Source organism: Neoarius graeffei, chromosome 3, assembly GCF_027579695.1.
Source record: "Neoarius graeffei isolate fNeoGra1 chromosome 3, fNeoGra1.pri, whole genome shotgun sequence".
Taxonomy (NCBI): domain Eukaryota; kingdom Metazoa; phylum Chordata; class Actinopteri; order Siluriformes; family Ariidae; genus Neoarius; species Neoarius graeffei.
In genome coordinates this window covers 8,575,559-8,599,815 of record NC_083571.1, presented here as the reverse complement: position 1 = coordinate 8,599,815, position 24,257 = coordinate 8,575,559, and the positions used below count along the sequence as shown (strand labels likewise).

Below are 24,257 nucleotides of genomic sequence, written 5' to 3'. Positions count from 1 at the left end.
TTTGAGTGCTTCCTGTTCGGTCGGCGGAGTTAATTAGATCTCTCTGTGGCGGTGATGTTCCCAGGAGGCCGTGCTGCAGTACGAGCAGTATGAACAGGAAGTGAAGAACCTTCAGAAGATGATCGAGGAAGCGCAGCGTGTCATTCAGGACCGCCCCGTCGCTACGGGCAACATCCACGAGCTTCAGACGCAGATACAGCACCATGAGGTGAGCGACACGGTACTATTTCTGAATGACCTTTTCAGTTTGGGTCGAGTAACGCGGCGTCTCTCTTTAACCTCCTCGTGTGATGAAAAGCACAGTATTGTTGTTTCGCTCATTTAGTTTGCTAGCATTAATCTGTGATGTGATCTTTAACTGTGATCTTACTCGCTAGGCAGGAAGTCAAATTCTTAAGAATGGTAAATTTTGGTTATTGACATGATATAAAAAAAAAAAAGAAATAGAGCAGCAGCTATAATTATCGACACCTTTTCAGATTTACCAATAAAAAATGTTCCAAAGCTGAGTTTCAGTTCCAACAGTTATTATTGGTTAATTAATCAACCGGAAGACCCGCCCTCGCCCTCTGATCTTGTCGTCTGATGACACAACTCGTTACTGGAGATGGAATATTTTTCTGCACGATCAGCAATTTTTCGGAAAGCCCGGACGTTATCATCGCAGGTAAGCATGGTGGAAAGATCACGGACGTGTTTTTACTGATCAAATTCACCGATATTTCATGATCTCCTCGTCCAAACCTACTTTGTTTCTCACTCTTTCATTCGACAGCCGCCATTTTGTATCTAAACGCGCGTTTGAGAAGTCACTCACGTGAGGTGTCAATAATAGTGATCGCTTTCCACTAACGGTGTCCACCATTATCGACACCCTGTGGGATTGAGGGACATTTACAACTGTTATGGATCGATCTTTGTGTAACATTGCTGAAGTAGAACAATGAAGTACTTTAAAAAAATAAAAGTGCTGTGATTTATTATATATTTTTTTCTGATTCATAACAGAATGGAATGTTTATAGAGTATTTGGAATCCGATTGCAATAAATAGAATTAGAGCAGAATTAAATTACGAGCATATAAAAAATTACATGCTTGAAATATTCAGATTTTTCGATTCCATTCAGAAATTTTTTTTTTTTGCAGTTTGTTGTAAATCTCTACCACATATTACAATATCAGGAGACATTTTATATTTTGGTTCGAGGAATGATATGATTCAGCAGCATACAAAATGTGGGGGCATACAGGGTATACAGGTTAATCAGGGTTAGTGTATATGAGAGTTTTTTTCTTTGTTGTTGTTTTTTGTAAAGGCTTTACCCCGTTTAAAACAAAAAACAAAGAAAAAAACTCTCATATATACTAACCCTGATTAACCTGTATACCCTGTACGCCCCCACATTTTGTATGCTGCTGAATCGGTCCTTTTTTCAGCTAAATGTAATGCAATGTTATGTAAGGTGATCGCCTAGGCATTCTCATTGTGAAAAGTAAGTCACATGTACATGGACTGGCATTTAATGTTGTATTTGTTCCTTTCTATTTGTTTTTTGTCTGTTCATATTCTTTTTGGGGGAGTAAAGTCAGTTTAAAAATGCCGTTAAATGCATAGGCCTATAGGCCAAGTTTAATGACCTTGAGGTTATCAGAGGTCATATGTCGTTTTACAAATGAAAAATGAATTCAGCACCCAAACATTTAACAAACAAGGCCATTTGCTAACTTCATTAATCATTTTAGTACATTTCATTCCTTAGAAAGCTGAGAAACTGGGTTCAGCTGAGACGTTTACAGGCCCAAAGTTCAATGACCTCTAGAGGTCAACAGAGGTCAGATAGAGCTCGGCATATTGCAGATTTGAATTCGGCACACCCAAATTGACAAAATAAGACTGTTTGCCGACTTTGTCTCAAAAATGCCTTTGGGTGTCACAATTCTGGATTTTGGTAGCAGTCTATATAATTTCTTATTTATTTATTTTTACAAAATACAGTTCTGTTGGGTTCGAGATGACTTGTGGTTCGATTTCTGCCCCCAGATGTTTCAGGATCTGATCTCATTTCGCATTTGCACTTACTGGAATTTGATATTTTTTGATGATAAATTGTAAAATAGTGCTACGTATTTCTTTTTTTTTTTTTTCGCCCCCACTTGGAAACCATAGGAGAAGCTCTGTAGATGTTTACGGGATACAAAAGACACGATTATAAACTATAGGTTGGTTTGGAAAAAGTTATTGTACAGTATATCAGATATACACGGGGATTAGGGGAATTATTAAAGTAATGATTAAAACGAATAAACACTAATAAAATACAATTTGAACTTTTTTTTTTTTTCCTATCCCCTGCTGGCCGAAAGACCCGAAGGGGGATTATGTCGTGGTGATGTTCATCCGTCCGTCCCGGGAAGGGCGCTTACCTTCTGAAATCGATTCCTCTCACAGTTTTTGGTAGCCTGGCAAGCCAGACTAAATGTGAATATTTAGTCTGGCCTCAATCCGTAGACATTTCCGAAGCGGGTAGGAGAAACAACCCGCTGTCTTTCAAACTGTCTCTGTGCGTATAGGCCAACGCTCTGACCAATCAGCGCAACAGTGACTGTGACGTAGTCAGAGCGACAGAAAGCAGTGGGGGAGGCCTTGAAATAAATAATTTTTCAAAATGCGTATTAATTAATAAACAGGTTCTAGATATTAAGAAGTTTGGAGATAATGACCACAAGTTTGGAGTCTGTACCACATACACATTTTTTTCCAAGTGTTTTTCAAGGGTTTGCTTAAACTGTTTTTGAGAGTTTTTATTTAGTGGTGTTTGGTGAAATAATTTCCCTTAAATTTAAAATAACGGGAAAATAAGAAACAATCAAAAAGTAATGTTTCAAAGCTGTTTATTAATTCTTCGTACTGCACAAACTAGCCCCATCCTTTTGGCTACGAGCGGAGCCAGCTGGTAGATCAGACTTTTGCCATAGCCGGTCGGCAAAACAGCGAAAACGTCCTTCTTGAAAAGGAATGAGCGGAGAGCCTCTTCCTGCTCATGTTTCAACGAAAACTCCAAGTCTAATTCTTCTAAAACTGATTCCAAAGCGGAGTCAAACTAGCGCTGTTCAATAGCCGTAGCCATCTTTCCTGTTGTGCTTTCTCCAGCGTCGCGCAGCCTTGTCGTCACTCCTGCAAAAGCCCGCCCAAAGAATCCAAACAAAAACCTTGCGTTGTGATTGGCGGGCACGATTTGATGCCCAGGGTGTTTTTGTTTATATGGTGCGAGGCTAGACCCATTCGCTAGGCAAAAAAAATTTTTGGCCGCTAGGCGGGTGGGTCTAGTTTCCTAGGCTAAATTTTTGGAGGAATTTCACAAAACTTGGTCGGATCCCTTGTTATATGTCGGTAATACGAATATTATAATTTCGTTCAATTGGGTCGCATTGATTAACAGAATTATACTTTGACAATTTCACAAGAGTGTGTTTTCCTTCTGACATCCACTCCTCTCACAATTTTTCAGAGGTGGAAAAAGTACCCAACTTCATTACTTAAGTCAAAGTACAGATCCCACTACCGCGAGTTGGCCTAGTGGTTAGCGTGTCCGCCTCTCAATCGGGAGATCGTGAGTTCTACTTACGGTCGGGTCATACCAAGACCATCATAAAAATGGCACCTAATGCCATCTGGCAAGGCATGCTGCAATACAGATGTGAGTGGGGAGTTAAACTCTTGCAGTTACCAGAGGACACGCCCCCCAGCTGTAACCCTAGCTATGTAATAGGCGAAAAGCCAAGGGCTACGGAAACGGAGATCGGCGCCGCCTTATGCGCCACATGGCACGGGAAGGAACTTTCACAGATCCCGCTGGTCAAATGTTACTCCAATACAAGCGAAAGTCATCCAGTCAATTTTTTACTTAAAGGTCCCATGGCATGAAATTTTCACTTTCTGAGGTTTTTTAACGTTAAAATGAGTTCCTCTGACCTTCTTAAGTCACCCCAGTGGCTAGAAATTTCATAATGTGTAAACCAAACTATGCCCAACATTTGAGAATGGCGCGTCAAAACGGCGCGTTGATAAACTCTTCCCTTTACTACGTCAGCAAGGGAGATGATCCCCACGCCCCCCCTCTGGATTCCCACCCACTGTATGGATTGCCCGCCCAGTTGTAGTGAGGAGACCATAGAGGACACAACAACATGGCATCACCTAAGCGAGCGAAACATGGAAGTTGCACTGTACATGGATGTGACAACACAGAAGAGAGTCTGTTTTTCCTGCCGACGGGAGAGCCCCTGAAGACGCAGTGGCTTAATTTTATTTACTCCAATAATACGCCGTCGAGTCTACCTAAGACGGTGTATGTTTGTCGGAAGCATTTTCCTGATGAATGTTTCCACAACTTGGGACAGTACAGGGCAGGTTTTGCACATCAACTGTCACTGAAGCCTGGGTCCGTACCAAGCATCCCTGCCGCATCAGCAACAAACACCGAACAAGTAAGTGTATAACTGTTAAGTCGTTTTGCCGTGTTTTAAAATCGGTGCCACGTTAGCCTTGCAATGGCTACATTAGCTGTGCAGCTAACCGCTTCCTGCAGTTAGCCAGGTACTCTGCGCTACAAAACCAAAAAGCATGCAGCATGCTCTGTTATAATAGCCAATCAAAACAGTTTTTACAAAGACACCCACATTCTTTTTTTTTAAGTCACTCGTTCATTTTATTTGTTTGTTTGTTCAGTAAAAACCCAAGCATTTGTTGAATTTATTTTATTTCCTCGCGTCGCACCTTAATGACGTCAGCGCGCGGTATTTTTCCCTTCGCGGTTTGTTCCTTCTCTCTCGTCATAGTAAGACACCCACATCCGCTTGTTCTGACCCACTGGAGGTAGTGTCACAGTGCTGTTAGCCAATCAGAGATAACACGTTTACATGTCATGAATATTAATGATAAGAGCTGAAATCCTGTCGCTCTCCCGCCACCCGCTCCTCCACCAAACTAGAACAGCCTGAAACAGGAGAACCACAGCATTTTTTTTCACCAAAACCGGCTCACGGGGCATTCATTCATACTAGAGACCACCGCACAATTAATGAAAAAACGATGCCATGGGACCTTTAAGTACTTGCTTTTAAAAATACTTAAGTATTAAAATTACATTTTCAGTCAACGCATCGTTGTATTATTCCTACAACGCTTACAAAACCTAATGCCTCTGACGCAACCGACTGGAGTTACTGATGCCCCTTTTCCACCAAATCAGTTCCAGGGCTGGTTCGGGGCCAGTGCTGGTGCTGGTTCACAACTCGTTCAACTTGCGAGCCAGCTGAGAACCAGTTTGCTTTTCCATAGTTCGCGATGCTAAGCGAAGCCACGTCATTACGTCGCTGTATACGTCAGTTACGTCGCTACGTTTGCATAAACCTTGGCGCGAATATCGAAGCAAAAACAACATGGAAGAAGCAGCAACAACAACAATAATAATAATGGCTGACTTCGCATTTGTACAGCTGCTGCTTCTCGCCGCTTAAAAATGGCGATCTTTCACGGTCTTGTTATTGTTGTTGGTCTTAACAACTCCGCTCCCCCACTGACGTAAGCGGTTCTTTCCTCTGGCCCAGCAGAGAGTTGATGCTAGCCTGGAACCGGTTTTTCTGGCCCCAGAGCCAGTTCTTTGTCAGTGGAAACAGAAAACCCGGTTCCAATAAGCACTGGCCCCGAACCAGCCCTGGAACTGCTTTGGTGGAAAAGGGGCATGACTAACTTGTAGAAGCTGTAGAATAAACACCTGGTAGAACGTTACAACATGAAACGCAAGTGAACCGAAAAAGAACCATTCTTTTTTTTTTTTTTTTTTATTGTAACACTCCTCCCCTGGGGTGGCACGGTGGTGTAGTGGTTAGCGCTGTCGCCTCACAGCAAGAAGGTCCTGGGTTCGAGCCCCGGGGCCGGCGAGGGCCTTTCTGTGCGGAGTTTGCATGTTCTCCCCGTGTCCGCGTGGGTTTCCTCCGGGTGCTCCGGTTTCCCCCACAGTCCAAAGACATGCAGGTTAGGTTAACTGGTGACTCTAAATTGACCGTAGGTGTGAATGTGAGTGTGAATGGTTGTCTGTGTCTGTGTGTCAGCCCTGTGATGACCTGGCGACTTGTCCAGGGTGTACCCCGCCTTTCGCCCGTAGTCAGCTGGGATAGGCTCCAGCTTGCCTGCGACCCTGTAGAAGGACAAAGCGGCTAGAGATAATGAGATGAGATGAGACACTCCTCCCCACCCCCACAAAGCAGCATGGTCGTGTTCTGACCCAGATCTGGCAGTGTATGCGTATGTTAATTCAGGAAGACAGTGGAATAGCTGTAAATGCAGCTTGCTTAGAAAATAAAACCTGACAGTCCAACCTGATTAAAACCCGGATCCACACCTCGAGCTTAATAACGGCCCAACAGCAACACTGCTTTAAGCAAGACAAAAAAACGCAAGACCATCATCTGACATCGAAACAAAAAATTCCAACAATTTGTTGTGACCGACTAGTACAATACTGTCCATCTCACAGGTCTCATGTGTGTGAGCGTGCGCGCACACATGCAAGTGTATGTATTGATGCACATAATGAATCCGCCTGTGGAATCATGGTGGTTTAACGTTAAGCTAGCTAGTCAGTGAAGCTCCACCTGACATGCTAGCAAAATCTTTTCAAAATCATATTGGGTAGCTAACGCTACTAGAAAAAGATTTCTACATTGTTTATTTGGCAAGATTATGCTAAAACTTTTCTGGAAGGACTTCAGATAAGTTATTCATGTTAGCGTAACTCCGTTTTTACATGCTAAAGCTGGGCATTCACTGTGCGATTTTTTTCAATCGCAGTATTCAGCTGCTGCTCACACTATATGAGTGAATCGCAGGGGTAAACAGCACGCAGCTTACGATTCCTGTTCTCACACTATACGATCCAATGCTCAGGATTTCAAACAGGTTTGATTTTCATCCGATCGATCGGGAGGAGGTCGTGAGGTGTTAAGGCCAATTTATGCTGACAACGCAGTCCTCGCAGATGGCGTCGCAGATGGCGTCTGCATAGCCCCCCCCCTTCGCAGACGCTCTGCGCGCACCTCCCAAAAATTGTGACCACCGCAGAAGCCTCGCAGACAGCGTCGCAGACAAGAGGGTTCTGATTGGTCCACTCTACATCCGCTGTACACGCACTTCCGCTTCCCTACTTTCCCGGTTTGGTTTGTTTTCACGACCGCCATTTTTAAAAACACGAGCGAAGATGGAGCAGCACGAAGAGCGGTTGATCGAGGAAGTGAGGAAGTACGGACATCTATACGACTCCAGTTCTAGTCATTATAAGTAACCGGAGGATAAACACTCCACTAACCACACCCACCAACTACTCCTAGCGACTTCGCACCCCCTTGCGTTGTGGCAGTGAATAACATCGCGCACAACTATTACTCCCCGCTCAACGATAAATTACAACTGTCTGCGAAAAGCTATCTGCGAAAGTCTTGTCGCAAGAGCATGCAGAGGCCCTTAATTGCTTGTCGTTACCCCATGTATACTACACGATCCGAGACGCACGATTGAGCCAAAACTCGGCCCGATCTCCAAAATAGTCGCACGAGTGAAAATCGTATCAAAACCGGGCCAAAAATCGCACAGTGTATGCCCAGCTTAACAGTGTCCAAGTTAACTAGCTACGTGTAAACGTCAGCCGTGGACAAGGCGATGGCACCTTAGCGGGCAAATCCATAGAAAGTCATTTGACTAACCAGATTGCAATGTTATCGCTAGCTCAGGGGATATTGTGCTCTTGTTCTTTTTTGGCGACTCATCATCTGTCCGTCCCCAAATTTGTCACGAAATATGTTGATATAGGGGGCGCACAATCTTTTGCACTATATATTTTATATATTGTGTTGCCGGAATTGTGAACACTTTTTTTTTTTTCCCCCCCGCGTTATGTGACAAGTGTAGTTCTGTTAATCAGTTTTTTTTGTGTGTGTGTGTGTGTGTGTGTGTGTGAGAGAGAGAGAGAGAGAGAGAGAGAGGAGGAGGAGGGGTTCCTCAGGAGAACTGTGTAATCCGAGCTCTCGTCCTCCCTCTTGCTTGCTTATTTGTGGTGAAGCTGCGTGTGATTGGTGCAGAGGAAGGAAGGAAATCACAGACTGGCAGCTCAGTTGTGTGTCGTGCATCATCCCCCCCCCCCCCCCCCCGTCTGAGGTCATTTCCTGTGCCGGCTTTTCCTCTTTGTGTGAATGTGTGCGTGTGGCTGGTTAGAGAGGAAGTCCTGCCTTGCTCTCCAGATTTTTTCCCCCTTACTTTTCACTCGTCCTACGTTTTTTTTTTTTTCTTTCTCCGTTTTGCAGTTGGTTCAGAGCTGCGCCTTTCACGCTGACTTCCTCTCCAGGCCTTGGTAACTCTCCCGCCCTGAACGCGCTCTGATTGGCTGGGAATTCACAATCGAGCATTCGCAGGATAGCTGGGTGCTTTTTTTTTTTTTTAACTGCAAACAGCCAGAGGAGATAGAGAGATAGAGAGAGAGAGATGAATCTGTTCAGCTCCACTCCCTGTTATTCAGGTTTAACCCTGTGATTTAGCTCCATGCTGGATTTATTGCGCTCCGGATTAAAAGCAGGTCGTCTTTAAGAGATTAAAAAGGCGTCTGACAGGATGTAATGCGGCGTCGTGCGTGATGTGATGTGACAGGAGCTGGCCCAGAAGATAAAAGTCTACCAGGAGCAGATCGCAGCCCTGAACTCGAAGTGTAAGATGCTGACGGTGAAGGCCAAGCACGCCACCATGCTGCTAACAGTCAGCGAGGTCGGGGGGCTCTCGGACGGCCTGGAGGAGCTGGAGGATGAGGAGGAGGAGATGACCAAACACCCCGCAACACACCCCTCGGTCGTCATGGTGAGTCAGTTACACACTCGCAGATGCACACACACACACACACACACACGCCAGGATAGATGCATGAGCTTTCAGAATCAGATTCGTGCTTTTTTTTTTTTTGACTGAGTACACTAGATCCAAGTGCTAGTCATGGGGTCCGTGATTTTTTTTTTTTTTTTATTTGATTTGATTGTAGTGGTAGACGTCACAACCCATCATTGTGTGTGCCTTTTCGAATAACCCAGCAGTTGTTAAGATCTCGTCATACTTAGACATTACACGCTGTACAGATGAAAATTTTGATCCCGAACCTACAGAAGAAAAAAACTTGACTCTACAGTGTGGTGTAACGTGTTTTCACTGCTGTTAAATGTTTCCTAAAGTCATATAGAAAAGCTGACACACAACCGATGGATATACGGTGCACGTCACTGTCACGTATATTACTATATAGGCCAGAATGACGCAACTTCTACTTACACTACCGTTCAAAAGTTTGGGGTCACTTCGAAATGTCCTTATTTTTGAAAGAAAAGCACTGTTCTTTTCAATGCAGATCACTTTAAACTAATCAGAAATCCACTCTATACATTGCTAATGTGCTAAATGACTATTCTAGCTGCAAATGTGTGGTTTTTGGTGCAATATCTCCATAGGTGTATAGAGGCCCATTTCCAGCAACTCTCACTCCAGTGTTCTAATGGTACAATGTGTTTGCTCATTGCCTCAGAAGGCTAATGGATGATTAGAAAACCCTTGTACAATCATGTTAGCACAGCTGAAAACAGTTGAGCTCTTTAGAGAAGCTATAAAACTGACCTTCCTTTGAGCAGATTGAGTTTCTGGAGCATCACATTTGTGGGGTCGATTAAATGCTCAAAATGGCCAGAAAAATGTCTCGACTATATTTTCTATTCATTTTACAACTTACGGTGGTAAATAAAAGTGTGACTTTTCATGGAAAACACAAAATTGTCTGGGTGACCCCGAACTTTTGAACGGTAGTGTACCGTATGTATATCGTAATCAAACATCAGTAATGCTTATACGGTACCAGTGAAAGTTTTGTACACCCCTCATTCTCATTCAGAGGTGGACAAAGTACCCAACTTCATTATGCCTCGGTCACAACCGGCCGTACGTGCTCCTACGGCCGGTCTACGTGCAAGAAACGCACAGAGGGCGCGCGTGTGACGTGCTGATTTTCGAGCCGTAGACCGGCCGCAGAAGTTCTTTGTCATGTCAAACAAACTCTACGGGCGCTTACGTTTTTTTCAGGTTGCAAGACAAACTTACGGCCAACGTGCGTCTTTCTCCACGAACAAAAAAAAAAAAAACGCAGCGATTTGGGAAACGCCAAAAATCGCACGGCCAAAAAATCGTACGTCCAGTTGTGACCTAGGCTTTACTGCAAAGTACAGATCCCTGCTGGTCAAATGTTACTCCGATACAAGCAAAAGTAGTCTAGTCAAATTTTTACTGAAGTACTTGCTTTTAAAAATACTTAAGTATTAAAAGTAAATTTTCTGTCGACGCATCGTTGTATTATTCCCACAACGCTTACAAAACCTAATGCCTCTGAAGCAACTGACTGGATTTACTGACTAACTTGTAGAACCTGTCGAATAAACACCTGGTAGAACGTTACAACATGAAACACAAGTGAACCGAAAAAGAACCATTGGCGCTTATTTATTTATTTATTTATTTATTTTATTTTATTGTAGTACTCCTCTGCACCCCCACAAAGCAGCATGGTCGTGTTCTAACCCAGCTCCGGCAGTGTATGTGTATGTTAATCAACAAAAAATTCCAACAATTTGTTGTGACCGACTAGTACAATACTGTCCATCTCACAGGTCTCATGTGTGCGTGCTTGTGCAAGTGTATGTATTGATGCACATATGAATCCGCCTGTGGAATCATGGTGGTTTAACGTTAAGCTAGCTAGTCAGTGAAGCTCCACCTGACATGCTAGCAAAATCTTTTCAAAATCTTATTGGGTAGCTAACGCTACTAGAAAAGAAAGATTTCTACATTCTGTTTATTTGGCAAGATGATGCTAAAACATTTATTTCTGAAAGGACTTCAGATAAGTTAACGTTATTCATGTTAGCGCAGCTCCGTTTTTACATGTTAACTAACAATGTGTTAACGTTAGCCATGGACGAGGCTGCGGCAACTTGGCAGGGAAATCCATAGAAAGTCGCTTGCTATTGCAACGTTATCGCTAGCTCTAAAAGCACAGACAACTTCATTGCAAACTTTCTCTCGGAATAAAAGGTTTGCAGACCTCAATATGCTCCCGCAGGTCGGACGGCGAGTTTTTGTAGGCCGTGATGCAGTTCGTTTTCGGCAAACAAAGCAAACATTTCAAAGAAAATGAAACTACTCTTTATTCCTTTCAGAAAACTGAAACATGGGTTTGAGGTATGGACATGGGTGTGTCCATTCTCCAGAAGTACCGCCTCCTTATATATATGGATATCATCATGACATGCACCTTATATTATGGCTTTCATAATGCCATCTACCTTATACTTATGGACGTCATCATGACATGTACCTTAAATTATGGCTGTCATAATGACACACCTTACGCTTATGGATGTCATCATGACGTACCTTATATTATGGCTGTCATAATGCCATCTCCCTTATACGTATGGATGCTATCATGACTAGTACCTTATATTATGGCTGTCATAATGGCATGTGCCTTCTACTTGTGGACGTCATCATGACATGCACCTTATATTATGGCTGTCATAATGCCATCTACCTGATTCATATGGATGTCATCATGACATGTATCTTATAGTATGGCTGTCATAATTACATGTGCCTTATATTTATGGATGTCATGACATGCACCTTATATATGGATGTCATCATAAAGTGCCTTATATTATGGCTGTTTTTAATGACGTGCATCTTATACGTATGGATGTCATCATAACATGCCTTATACGTATGGATGTCATCATGACATGTGCCTTATACTTATGGACGTCATCATGACGTACCTTATATTATGGCTGTCATAATGCCGTCTCCCTTATACGTATGGATGCTATCATGACTAGTACCTTATATTATGGCTGTCATAATGCCATCTCCCTTATACGTATGGATGCTATCATGACTAGTACCTTATATTATGGCTGTCATAATGGCATGTGCCTTCTACTTGTGGACGTCATCATGACATGCGCCTTATATTATGGCTGTCATAATGCCATCTACCTGATTCATATGGATGTCATCATGACATGTATCTTATAGTATGGCTGTCATAATTACATGTGCCTTATATTTATGGATGTCGTGACATGCACCTTATATATGGATGTCATCATAAAGTGCCTTATATTATGGCTGTTTTTAATGACGTGCATCTTATACGTATGGATGTCATCATGATGTGCCTTATACGTATGGATGTCATCATAACGTGCCTTATACGTATGGATGTCATCATGACGTGCCTTATACTTATGGACGTCATCATGATGTACCTTATATTATGGCTGTCATAATACCATCTACCTTATACATGTACCTTTTATATATGGATGTTATCATGACGTGCCTTATGTTATGGCTGTCATAGTGACATGTATCTTATACGTATGGATGTCATAATGACGTACCTTATACATATGGCTGTCATCATAATGGATGTCATCATAACGTATGGATATCATGACGTGCCTTATACTTATGGACGTCATCATGACGTACCTTATATTATGGCTGTCATAATGCCGTCTGCCTTGTACATATGGATGTCATCATGACATGTACCTTATATGTATGGCTGTCATAGTGATATGGACGTCATCATGACATGTGCCTTATACTTTATATTATGGCTGTCATAATACCATCTACCTTATACATATGGATGTCATCATGACATGTACGTTATGTTATGGCTGTCATAGTGACATGTATCTTATACGTACGGTATGGATGTCATAATGACGTACCTTATACATATGGCTGTCATCATGATGGATGTCATCATAACATACGGATGTCATGACATGTGCCTTATACTTATGGACGTCATCATGACGTACCTTATATTATGGCTGTCATAATGCCATCTACCTTATACATATGGCTGTCATCATGACATGTACCTTATATATGGATATCGTCATGATGCGCACTTTATATGTACGGATGTCATCATGACATGTGCCTTATACTTATGGCTGTCATAGTGACGTACTTTATACTTATGCATGTTACGGTGAAATATGACTTATATAGGCTATAATGTGACATGTTACGATGACTAAACATATTTATATACCCTCTGGTCACATGATATATGACATGAATGATATGCTAAGTGAGCAGCGCTTAAAGCCTTCTTAAAAGTTGTTAACTTTCAGTTAATGCAGTTAGGTGTACGTGAACAAAAACTCTCGAATTAACGTCTCACTGAGGATTTGACCATTTTAAAAAGGAAGAAAGAAAGAAAAACGGGCATAGCCAAGATCATAATATTGACCTGGAACACACTGCAGTAAGTTTAGGACTGGACTTTAGACAGCAACAATACAACACCACGTCTACTTTCAACAGGAGTGGATATCATGCAAAACTACTTCACCGTGAATAAAATAAAAGAATACGGGCATGTCAGATCAGCATGTCTTAGTGTCCCACGTTTGTTAAGCCTTCCTTCTTGTCCTTTCTGTATCGTACACTTGCTTATACTGCTGTTCTGCTGTTCTCTCGTGGCTCGGGAAACTCCGAGTCCCGTCCCAGCTGCGCGATTGCCCTGCGCTTGCATCACTGAATCACTCTGAGACAGAAAGTTCCACATTAGCTGCCAGAAAGGAGCTAACTGCAGTTTGGACTGCAGTGCTGTTTGTTCAACACATTCCTTCTGGCCCATTATATGTGTGTGTGTGTGTGTGTGTGTGTGTGTGCGCGAGAGAGAGAGATGGCGGCTGCTGCTGCTGCTTGAGGAGTCAGCATTGTTAGCACAGAGGAGCTAATTTTAGTCGTATAGCTCATGCATCATTTGCAGTTTGCCTGATAAGTTAATCCCCCCCCCCGTTTTGTGAAATGGTTTGGTCTGCTGTGTTTTTCTGGTGACCTTTTCTCGTATGCAGAGGGTTTCTGAGTATTCGTTACTTTTGGTGCAGATGTGCTCAGATGTCACGTGTGCACGAAAAAAAAAGACTGATTTTACATACACTACCGTTCAAAAGTTCGGGGTCACCCAGACAATTTTGTGTTTTCCATGAAAAGTCACACTTTTATTTCCCACCATAAGTTGTAAAACGAATAGAAAATCTAGTCAAGACGTTTTTCTGGCCATTTTGAGCATTTAATCGACCCCACAAATGTGATGCTCCAGAAACTCAATCTGCTCAAAGGAAGGTCAGGCCCTGTCCGCACGGCAACGGATTCAGGTGAATCTGATAAAATTGTTCATCGTTTCGGCCTGGCGTCCACACGGCACCGGCGTTTTGGGTGCCCCAGAACGAAATCTTTTGAGAACGGGTTCCAGAGTGGAAAGATCTGGCAACGGCGCCGTTGCGAAGTCGTCTGGATGAGTAGAACGGATTTGTTTACAATGACGTCACAACCACATGACTGTCAGTGCTTCACGCCGGGTAGAAGTGTAACGAACTCGATGCGAGTTGTCAACAAATCCTATAACTTGGTTCATGAAACGCGCTTACAAAATATTTTCACTGTGAATATTTATTGTGTAATGGTGCAAAGTGAGAGAGAGAGAGAGAGAGAGAGAGAATAGCCCTTAGGGCAGAGTCAATCCCGCCAGCAAAAATAGGGAAAAAAAGGAGCGATCTCACCTCTTCAGATGTTGGTTTAAGTCCTACAATACATTCCACAAAAAGGGCGTAGAACAACAAATTAATCCATCAACGTGTAGCATTCAATTTATTCCGGACCATTAAAGACGCCGCTTTCCGCGTAGAATCCTACGTCATCCTCGCCGCCATATTGGATGGGTCAAAGTGGAGAATAAAGATGCCTCATTCATGTGCTGCGTTTAACTGTACCAACAGGTTTACCGTCCAAACGAGATCACATGGGATTACCTTTCACAGGTGAGACTGGAAAAATACTTTTCATTGTATTTGGTCATTATAACGTAATTTTACGAACAGATTTTCCTGACTTTGTGGCTAATATGAAGTCTCGCGCATAATAGTTTATGCGCATGCGTCCTTACTACTTCTATTGTTCTGGTGTCTCCGAAGGGACCGTCTTACAGCGCCCCTAGAGGCGTGGCATGTGTATTGCATCGTTTTCAGCAAGCGTTGCGTTGCCATATGGACCTGATATTTTACTGATCGTTGCCCATTTGGACGCGATATTTTTTTAAATAACATCTCGTTGCCGTTGTCGTGTGGATGTAGCCTCAATCTGCTCAAAGGAAGGTCAGTTTTATAGCTTCTCTAAAGAGCTCAACTGTTTTCAGCTGTGCTAACATGATTGTACAAGGGTTTTCTAATCATCCATTAGCCTTCTGAGGCAATGAGCAAACACATTGTACCATTAGAACACTGGAGTGAGAGTTGCTGGAAATGGGCCTCTATACACCTATGGAGATATTGCACCAAAAACCAGACATTTGCAGCTAGAATAGTCATTTAGCACATTAGCAATGTATAGAGTGGATTTCTGATTAGTTTAAAGTGATCTGCATTGAAAAGAACAGTGCTTTTCTTTCAAAAATAAGGACATTTCGAAGTGACCCCAAACTTTTGAACGGTAGTGTACATGCAAGCAATATTGAACGTTGCATTATATATAGTACGGGTGTGTAAATTTTGCGGTGTGTGAAAGAGTGCGAGACTTGGCTAGTGTGTAGGTGCATGTTTTTCAGGGCGATCCAGCGTTTGTAAAAAGCTGAGTCATGTCCTCTGTGCTTGAAATAAATGTGCACTGCGGTACTCTTCCTGCCCACTTCCTTTCAGCTTCTGTCACTGATTCAGGAATGGACTGACACATCGCAAATCCCTCTCTCATTTCCTTTCCCTTCTCTCTCTCTCTCTGTCTCTCGTCGCCTCCTGTGTAACGGGGTAGATGACCGCAGGCCGATGTCACACCCTCCTGTCTCCTGTAACGGAGGAGTCGGGTGAGGAGGGCACCAACAGCGAGGTCTCCTCCCCTCCGGCCTGCAGATCCCCCTCACCCGGGCCTAACGCTGACGTCTCCCTTAACCAGGTACCGCGCCTTTACCAGCCCCTGATCACCTCACTCACACTGACTCACCTTAACCCTCTGAATTTCCCTCGATCCAAAATTATTGGCACTCTCCTAAATAATATTTGTCCTGGCCCGAACACAGAACAGCACTGAGCGTCTTCTTCCTTGGAATATCTAACAAATGTGGAGACACTTTTAGAGGATTGTGGACCTTCCATGTTGCAAAGAAACCTCGAGTTCTTTTACATATATTTTCTCCAGCAAGCAATCTGATGTCATGTGTTCCTACTCGAGTAAATGTGGTTTATAAGGTTGTAAAGCAAACTTGCATATGACGTAATTTACAGTGTCTTGCAAAAATATTCACCCCCCCCCCCCCCCCCCTTGGTGTTTGTCCTGTTTTGTCGCATTACAAGCTGGAATTAAAATGGATTTTTGGACGGTTAGGACCATTTGATTTACACAATTTTTTTAATTGCTTTGTAGAGCCACCTTTTGCTGCAATTCCAGCTGCAGGTCTCTTGGGGTATGTCTCTATTAGCTTAGCACATCTAGCCACTGGGATTTTCGCCCGTTCCTCAAGGCAAAACTGCTCCAACTCCTTCAAGTTAGATGGGTTGCGTTGGTCTACAGCAATCTTCAAGTTATGCCACAGATTCTGGGGTCTCGGCTTTGAATCGGCCATTCTAAGACATTTAAACGTTTCCCTTTAAACCACTCTAGTGTGGCTTTAGCAGTATGTTTAGGGTCATTGTCCTGCTGGAACGTGAACCTTCGTCCCAGTCTCAAACCTCTGGCCGACTCAAACAGGTTTTCCTCCAGAATTGCCCTGTATTTAGTGCCATCCATCTTTCCTTCAGTCCTGACCAGCTTTCCTGTCCCTGCAGATGGAAAATATCCCCACAGCATGATGCTGCCACCACCATGCTTCACTGTAGGAATGGTGTTCTCAGGGTGTTGGGTTTGCGCCACACATGGCGTTTCCCATGATGACCAAAATGATCAATTTTAGTCTCATCTGACCAGAGAATCTTCTTCCATGTGTTTGGGGAGTCTGCCACATGCTGTTGGGCAAACTCCAAACGTGTTTTCTTGAGCAATGGCTTTTTTCTGGCCACTCTTCCATAAAGCCCCTCCCACTCTGTGGAGTGTACGGCTTAAAGCGGTCCTATGGACAGATACTCCCATCTCCGCTGTGGATCTTTGCAGCTCCTTCACTGTTATCTTTGTTGCATCTCTGATTAATGCCCTCCTTGCCGGGTCTGTGAGTTTTGGTGGGCGGGGCCTTCTCATGTCAGGTTTGTAGTGGTGCCATATTCTTTCCATTTTGCTATAATGGATTTAATGGAGCTCTGTGGGAAATTCAAAGTTTGGGATTTTTTTTTATAACCCAACCCTGATCTATACTTCTCCACAACTTTGTCTCTGACCTGTTTGGAGGCTCCTTGGTTTTCATGTTACTTGCTTAGTCGTGTTGCAGAGTCAGGGTCCTTCCAGAACAGGTTGATTTATACACACATCATGTGACAGATCATGTGACACTTTGATTGGATCTTAATCAACTAATTATGTGAGTTAGGAAGTGAATTGGTTGGACCAGCTCTTATTTAGGGGTTTTGTATGAAAGGGGGTGAATACTTATGCACACTCCAGATTTCTTCTGGTTTTTTTTTTTAAATTATTGTTTGTGTCACAATAAAACAACAATGTGCAGCTTTAAAGTTGTCGGCATGTTGTGTAAATCAAATGGTGCTGACCCTCCAAAAACCCATTTTAATTCCAGTTTGTAATGCGACAAAACAGGACAAACACCAAGGGGGATGAATACTTTTGCAAGACATTGTATATATCATTACAAATTATACTAACGTAGGTCATAATGACTCATAAATCATAATATGGATAACCTCGACTTGGATATGTCCTAATAACACATATGTAGCTTGTACAGGTCATAATGGTTCATAGTTTATAAATGTTACGATAGCACATCAGTTAGCGATGTCGGAATGTTATATAACTCAAACTAATATACAGTATGACGTAATGACGCATAACGTGCCTCCTGAACTCCTCAGACTGCTGACTGTATCCGGCTCTGAGCAGTTTATTTGCTAAAACCAGTTCCCTGATAATGGCATACCATAGAGAGCACGAGTTCGAGCTCAGGATGTGATAACGTCCGAAATCACAGCCGTATCATAAATAACTGCTGGAGTGGAAAGGTGTGTTGTGGGTTTTATTTTTTTTAAGAATGATATCCTCTTGGCAGGTATGCGTGTTATGTGTACGGTGTTTGTTCCTCCTGTACAGTCGCTTATACACGGAGTTCATCTGTAGCAATTTCCATTGCTTTGTTTACAGGCAATGGAGTATTTAGAATATTAATAAATAATAATTATTATTATAATACGCCCACTCCGTAGGAAGGGGAGGGTACTGTTTTTCAACCTCCGTCCGTCTGTCTGAAACACCCTTTTTCTCAGCAACCACAAATCATCGCCACTTGGTACCGAACTTCAGCTTGGGGTTCTATACCGTGTGTACTGTTTTCAGGTCTGTCGCACATCGACTTCCTGTTTACCGACTGAATGTATCTACGAAACATATAGCGTGGATTTACAACATTTTCGTAATGTTTTGTTCAAGAACCACAAATCACACCTGCTTGATATTTGGTACCGAGCTTCAGCTTGGGGTTCTATACCATGTGTACCGTTTTCAGGTCTGTCACACATCGACTTCCTGTTTACCGACTGAATGTATCTACGAAACATATAGCGTGGATTTACAACATTTTCGTAATGTTTTGTTCAAGAACCACAAATCACACCTGCTTGATATTTGGTACCGAGCTTCAGCTTGGGGTTCTATACCATGTGTACCGTTTTCAGGTCTGTCGCACATCGACTTCCTGTTTACCGACTGAATGTATCTACGAAACATATATAGCGTGGATTTACAAAATTTTCGTAACGTTTTTCTCAGCAACCACAAATCACACCTGCTTGATATTTGGTACCAAGCTTCAACTTGGGATTCTGTACCGTTTTCAGGTCTGTTGCACATCGACTTCCTGTTTACCGACTGAATGTATCTACGAAACATATAGCATGGATTTACAAAATTTTCATAACGTTTTGTTCAAGAACCACAAATTACACCTGCTTGATATTTAGTACTGGGCTTCAGCTTGGGGTTCTATACCGTGTGTACCGTTTTCAGGTCTGTCGCACATCGACTTCCTGTTTACCAACTTAATGTATCTACGAAACATATAGCGTGGATTTAAAAAATTTTCATAACGTTTTGCTCAGGAACCACAAATCACACCTGCTTGATATTTGGTACCGAGCTTCAGCTTGGGGTTCTATACCGTGTGTACCGTTTTCAGGTCTGTCGCACATCGACTTCCTGTTTACCGACTGAATGTATCTACGAAACATATATAGCGTGGATTTACAAAATTTTCGTAACGTTTTTCTCAGCAACCACAAATCACACCTGCTTGATATTTGGTACCAAGCTTCAACTTGGGGTTCTGTACCGTTTTCAGGTCTGTCGCACATCGACTTCCTGTTTACCGACTGAATGTATCTACGAAACATAGCGTGGATTTACAAAATTTTCGTAACGTTTTGCTCAGGAACCACAAATCACACCTGCTTGATATTTGGTACTGAGCTTCAGCTTGGGGTTCTATACCGTGTGTACCGTTTTCAGGTCTGTCGCACATCAGCTTCCTGTTTACTGACTGAACGTATTTACGAAACATATAGCGTGGATTTTGATGCTATTTCAAAATGACAGTTTACCAGGATGCTGTGTGAAATCCCTGGGGAGAGACACTGCTCTTTACTTACTCGTTTCAGGGTTCATTATCTATCGAAGTCAACATTCATAGTAAGTGTCCTGTTCCTTCGATGGCTTGCATTCTGATATAAGCGAGAGCAGAGGGATACGCAAGTGAGCAGTAGCTCAGCGTTGATCTTGTTCATATCGACGTTTTCTTTTGTTGATGCACGAGAAAGAAATTTCGATTTGCATGAATGATTCCTTAACCCACATCATTCCTTTTAACAAATTCGTTAAGGTGAACAAATGTCATAGTTAACACCCCGTCAGTAACACTGACAAAGTAACACAAGTATTCATTGATGTTAAATTAAATAATTAAACAAATGCGCTATTATCATAATCAGCACTTTCATTAACCATCAAATAAACGTCAGCAAGTCTGCAATTAAGAATATGAACAGCACGGTAATGAAAACGTTTGTGGGAGTTGAATAGCAAAAGAACTGCGTACTCATTTTATATCATTTTATTTCAATGTTGTAATGATCTTAGTTATACAGTAGCTAATAACGTATTGGCTTTATTTACAGTCCAGACTTCAGATTTTAATGAATTATGCTTTGTTAATGATAATTAATGTAACTAAAAGACGAAAAAATACCAATGCTAGCAACTATAGCTGACGTTTGCTGTGATGACGTAAAGTGTAAACGTCTATATTGGAATGGTGACCAATAAACACATTAACACCGTACTCTGTATCGTTCTACATTTAACACACTCTTTTCCTCAGGCTCCAGGAAGGGCCCCGTTAAGTCGTGCTCCTCTCCAGGAGCTCTACGACCAATCTATGGAATCCGCTGCCACGGCTAACCTGGATGACCTACAGCGCTCATGGGAAACGCTGAAGAATGTGGTAAATCGTTTCCGTCCCTCTCTTATCAGCTTACGCAACAGCATTGCGACTTTTCCGGCGCACTCTCCTAACGGCTTGTGTTCTGTTTACCGGCGTGTAGATCAGTGAGAAACAGAAGAGTCTGTACGAGGCTCTGGAGAGGCAGCAGCACTACCAGGAGGCTTTACAGTCCATCTCCACCAAGATGGAGTCCATTGAGGCTTCACTAAACGAAGGCCTAGAACCTGGAAAGAGTCCTGAGAGCCAGATGGCAGCTCACCAGGTGAGAGCGAGAATCATGTTAGCACCAGTAAACACCAATTGTTTACTGGTTTAAAAAAAAAGAAACATTGGGATTTAAAGCATCATGTATGTATAATCATCTTAGCAAAAGTGGATGGATATCTTCTGCTTCTTAATGTGTAACATAACAGACAGATTGAGACCGGGGTTCCTCTGGGTTCTATGCTAAGACCGCTGTGTGTTGGTGATTCAGAACTGGCTGCACTTCTGAAAGATGAAAACAGGAAATAGTTCTATTTTTCAACTGGTGTTCACTGATGAATTCCTAGTATATAAGCAAAACGAATATATTTTCAGTACTTTTTACCTCGCCTGGGATGGACTCCACCAGGGGGCAAGGTATTGTTTTCGGTGTTTTTTTTTTTTTTTTTTGTTAGCAACATGAAACTTTCAGGATAGATGGGCATTGGTCTCAAATAGAACCTCCAACATTTCGAGGGTCATCCGGTCAAAGTCAAGATCACCAAAAAAGGTCAAAACCTTTTTTTTTGTGATATCTTCCTTCATATTCATCATATTTACTTCAAACCAAATCCAAAATGTTCATCTTTCAATTCTGCTTCCATTGATATGCTACATGATGGGGTGTCTCTCATCGTTTTCTTAGCGGTTGGGGGTCAAATGTCAGGGGTTTTCAGAAGCTCATAACCGGGAAATGGTTCAAGATAGAGAGATGCTTGATATTATCGTCATATATGAGCTTTCATTTGGCACCTTGAGTGACCTTGAAAGGTCGTACACAGGGTCACGGATTTTCAGAGGCTCATAAATGTGAAACGGTTCAAGAGAGACAGATACTTCGTATTATTGACATATAGAAAGTCATATATGGGCTCTTATTTGGCACCATGACCTGTGACCTTGAAAGGTCAAACTGAAGGTCATGGGTTTTCAAAGGGCTATAACTTTTAAAATGGTTAATGATAGACAGATGTTTACCATTATGAACATACAAGAAGTCCCATATGGGCTTTCAGTCGGCGCCATGACCTTTGATCTTGAATGACTTTGAAATGTCAAACTCAAGGTCATGGGTTTTCACATAGGACTATAACCTGACAGCTGATGATTAAGAAATATTACCATTATCTACATATAGGTTGTCCCATATGGGCTTTCATTTAGCATCATGAATGTTGACCTTGAAATATCAAACCGAAGGTCACGGAATGGAGCACTTGCATGTGACGTCACAGCCGATCCAGATTGTGACAGACGCCATCTTGTCGGTCAAACGCCATATTCCGCCTTCTACTTCTGCTTTTACTTCTACCTTTTCTTCTGGAAAACCCTACTATATACAATTCTACTACAACGGCTGCGGCTACAAGCTCTCCCTACCTGTGCACGGTTTTTATGTTTTTTGTGTGTATTTTTGCGTGTTGTTCTTCCGTACCGGACTTCAATATCCACTACAACCGTATGGACTTACTGGACATTGGTTTCCAGCAGAAAATGACGGTTTGTAGCGATTTCCATCGCATGCACAACATTCCGGATGAGAAAAAAAAAAAAAACATTCCGGACGAGATAGCGAGACCAGCGGGGTCTCCGTGGATTGTTATGGGAAGCAAAGCGAAGGAGGCGGCGCCGGGAGCGGAAGCAAAAGCGAGGCTGCAGGCAGAGCCGGCCTGTTGACTAGGCTCAGAAAACAGCCACTCAAACCTCCACTGCCACGCCTCTACCTCTCCAACCTCCAACGCCAGATCCATGGTAAACAAGACGGACGATTTGGAATTACCTTATTCTATTCTATAATCGGCTGGTCAGTGCTATACTCAATACTTAAGTGACTTACCCATCCAATGAGGATTCTTGTTTACAAGATGCCACATCTGAGTCGCTGACAAATCCTGAATTTCTGTAGAGATAACTGTCCAGAGATTTATAGGCACGCAGTGCTTCACCACTGAACAGCGAGGGAAAGTTAATGAGGTAATTATACACGTCTGGGTATTCCGCTGGCAGTTCAAAATCCGGTCGTGAAAACTCCGTCCGGTAAGCCATAAGGGTCACAAATCTGTAGATTGTTTATTTTAGACATATATCTAGTTATCTGTTCATTAGAAAAATGAGCCGTGTAGTCCGTCGGTTGAAATTGATCCATTCTGTACACGAGTGCAGCAGTATTCAGCGCTGTTTTTGACCGACAAGATGGCGGTTGTGTACTTTCCGGTCACGTGACTGCAAGGTCTCTATAGGCCAGGAATTGGCCAGACTGCTGGGCAAGGTTTGTTTTGCCTGGCAACACTTGTGTTTTCGTAGAAACAGTGACTAAATACACATACCGGTATGCTGTATGCCCAAACATTTCTGGACTCCTGTCCGTCATACATACGTGCTTGTTGAACATCTCATCTCAGAATCTCCACTCTTCTTTTCTGAGAAGGCTTTCCATCCACTAGATTTTGGGGCGTGGCTGTCTGTGGGGATTTGTGTTCGTCGACAAGAGCATTAGTGAGATCAGGCGCTGACATTGGGATTTTGATGCAACTCCAGTTCCAGTTCTTCCCAGAGGTGTTCCTTGGGGTTGAGTTCAGTCAGAGATCTGTGCAGGACACTCGAGTTGTTCCACTCCAACCTTGGCACACCATGTTTTCATGGAGCTTGCTTTGTGCACGGGGGCCTTGTCATGCTGGGACAGGTTTGTGCCTGGTTAGTTCCATTGAAGGGAAGTTGAAATGTTACAAGACACAAGATACAATTATGTGCTTCAAACTTTCGTGAAGAACCAGATATGGGTGCGACGGCCAGGTGTCCGCATACTTTTTGGCCAGAAAGCGTATCTCTAATAATTACCGACCTAAAACGCCCTTCACTGCCCTCACCCTAGTCCGTCCCGTCATCGGTTCTGTTCAGGCGCTGATGGACGAGATCCTGATGCTGCAGGATGAGATCAGCGCCCTGCAGGCGTGTTTCTCAGAGGAGCTCCAGCAGGATGAGGAGAGCCCCGAACATGATGCCGGCGACCAGCTGGCACTGCACTCCACCCTCACCGTGCTGGGGGAACGCATGGCCACCATTCGCATGAAGGCCTCGGGCAAGCGCCAGCTCCTGGAGGTGAGACAGACTTTCAAACAATATTATAGCGGATGGAACAATAATTACAAACGCTAACAGAATCCGCACATTCCAGTTGTAGCTATAGTATTATAGTAACTATAATCAC

At 42.9% G+C, this 24,257-nt stretch overlaps 1 protein-coding gene across 1 annotated transcript in view; it reads left to right on the top strand.

Moving 5' to 3' along the window:
* Positions 1-24,257, top strand: part of syne1a (spectrin repeat containing, nuclear envelope 1a) — a 491,960-nt gene that overhangs the window by 327,723 nt on the left and 139,980 nt on the right. Inside the window, 6 exon segments of the mRNA XM_060915606.1 lie at positions 65-208; positions 8,701-8,904; positions 15,970-16,110; positions 20,684-20,806; positions 20,907-21,068; positions 23,948-24,148. Of these exon segments, the coding sequence (XP_060771589.1) occupies positions 65-208; positions 8,701-8,904; positions 15,970-16,110; positions 20,684-20,806; positions 20,907-21,068; positions 23,948-24,148 (975 nt within the window).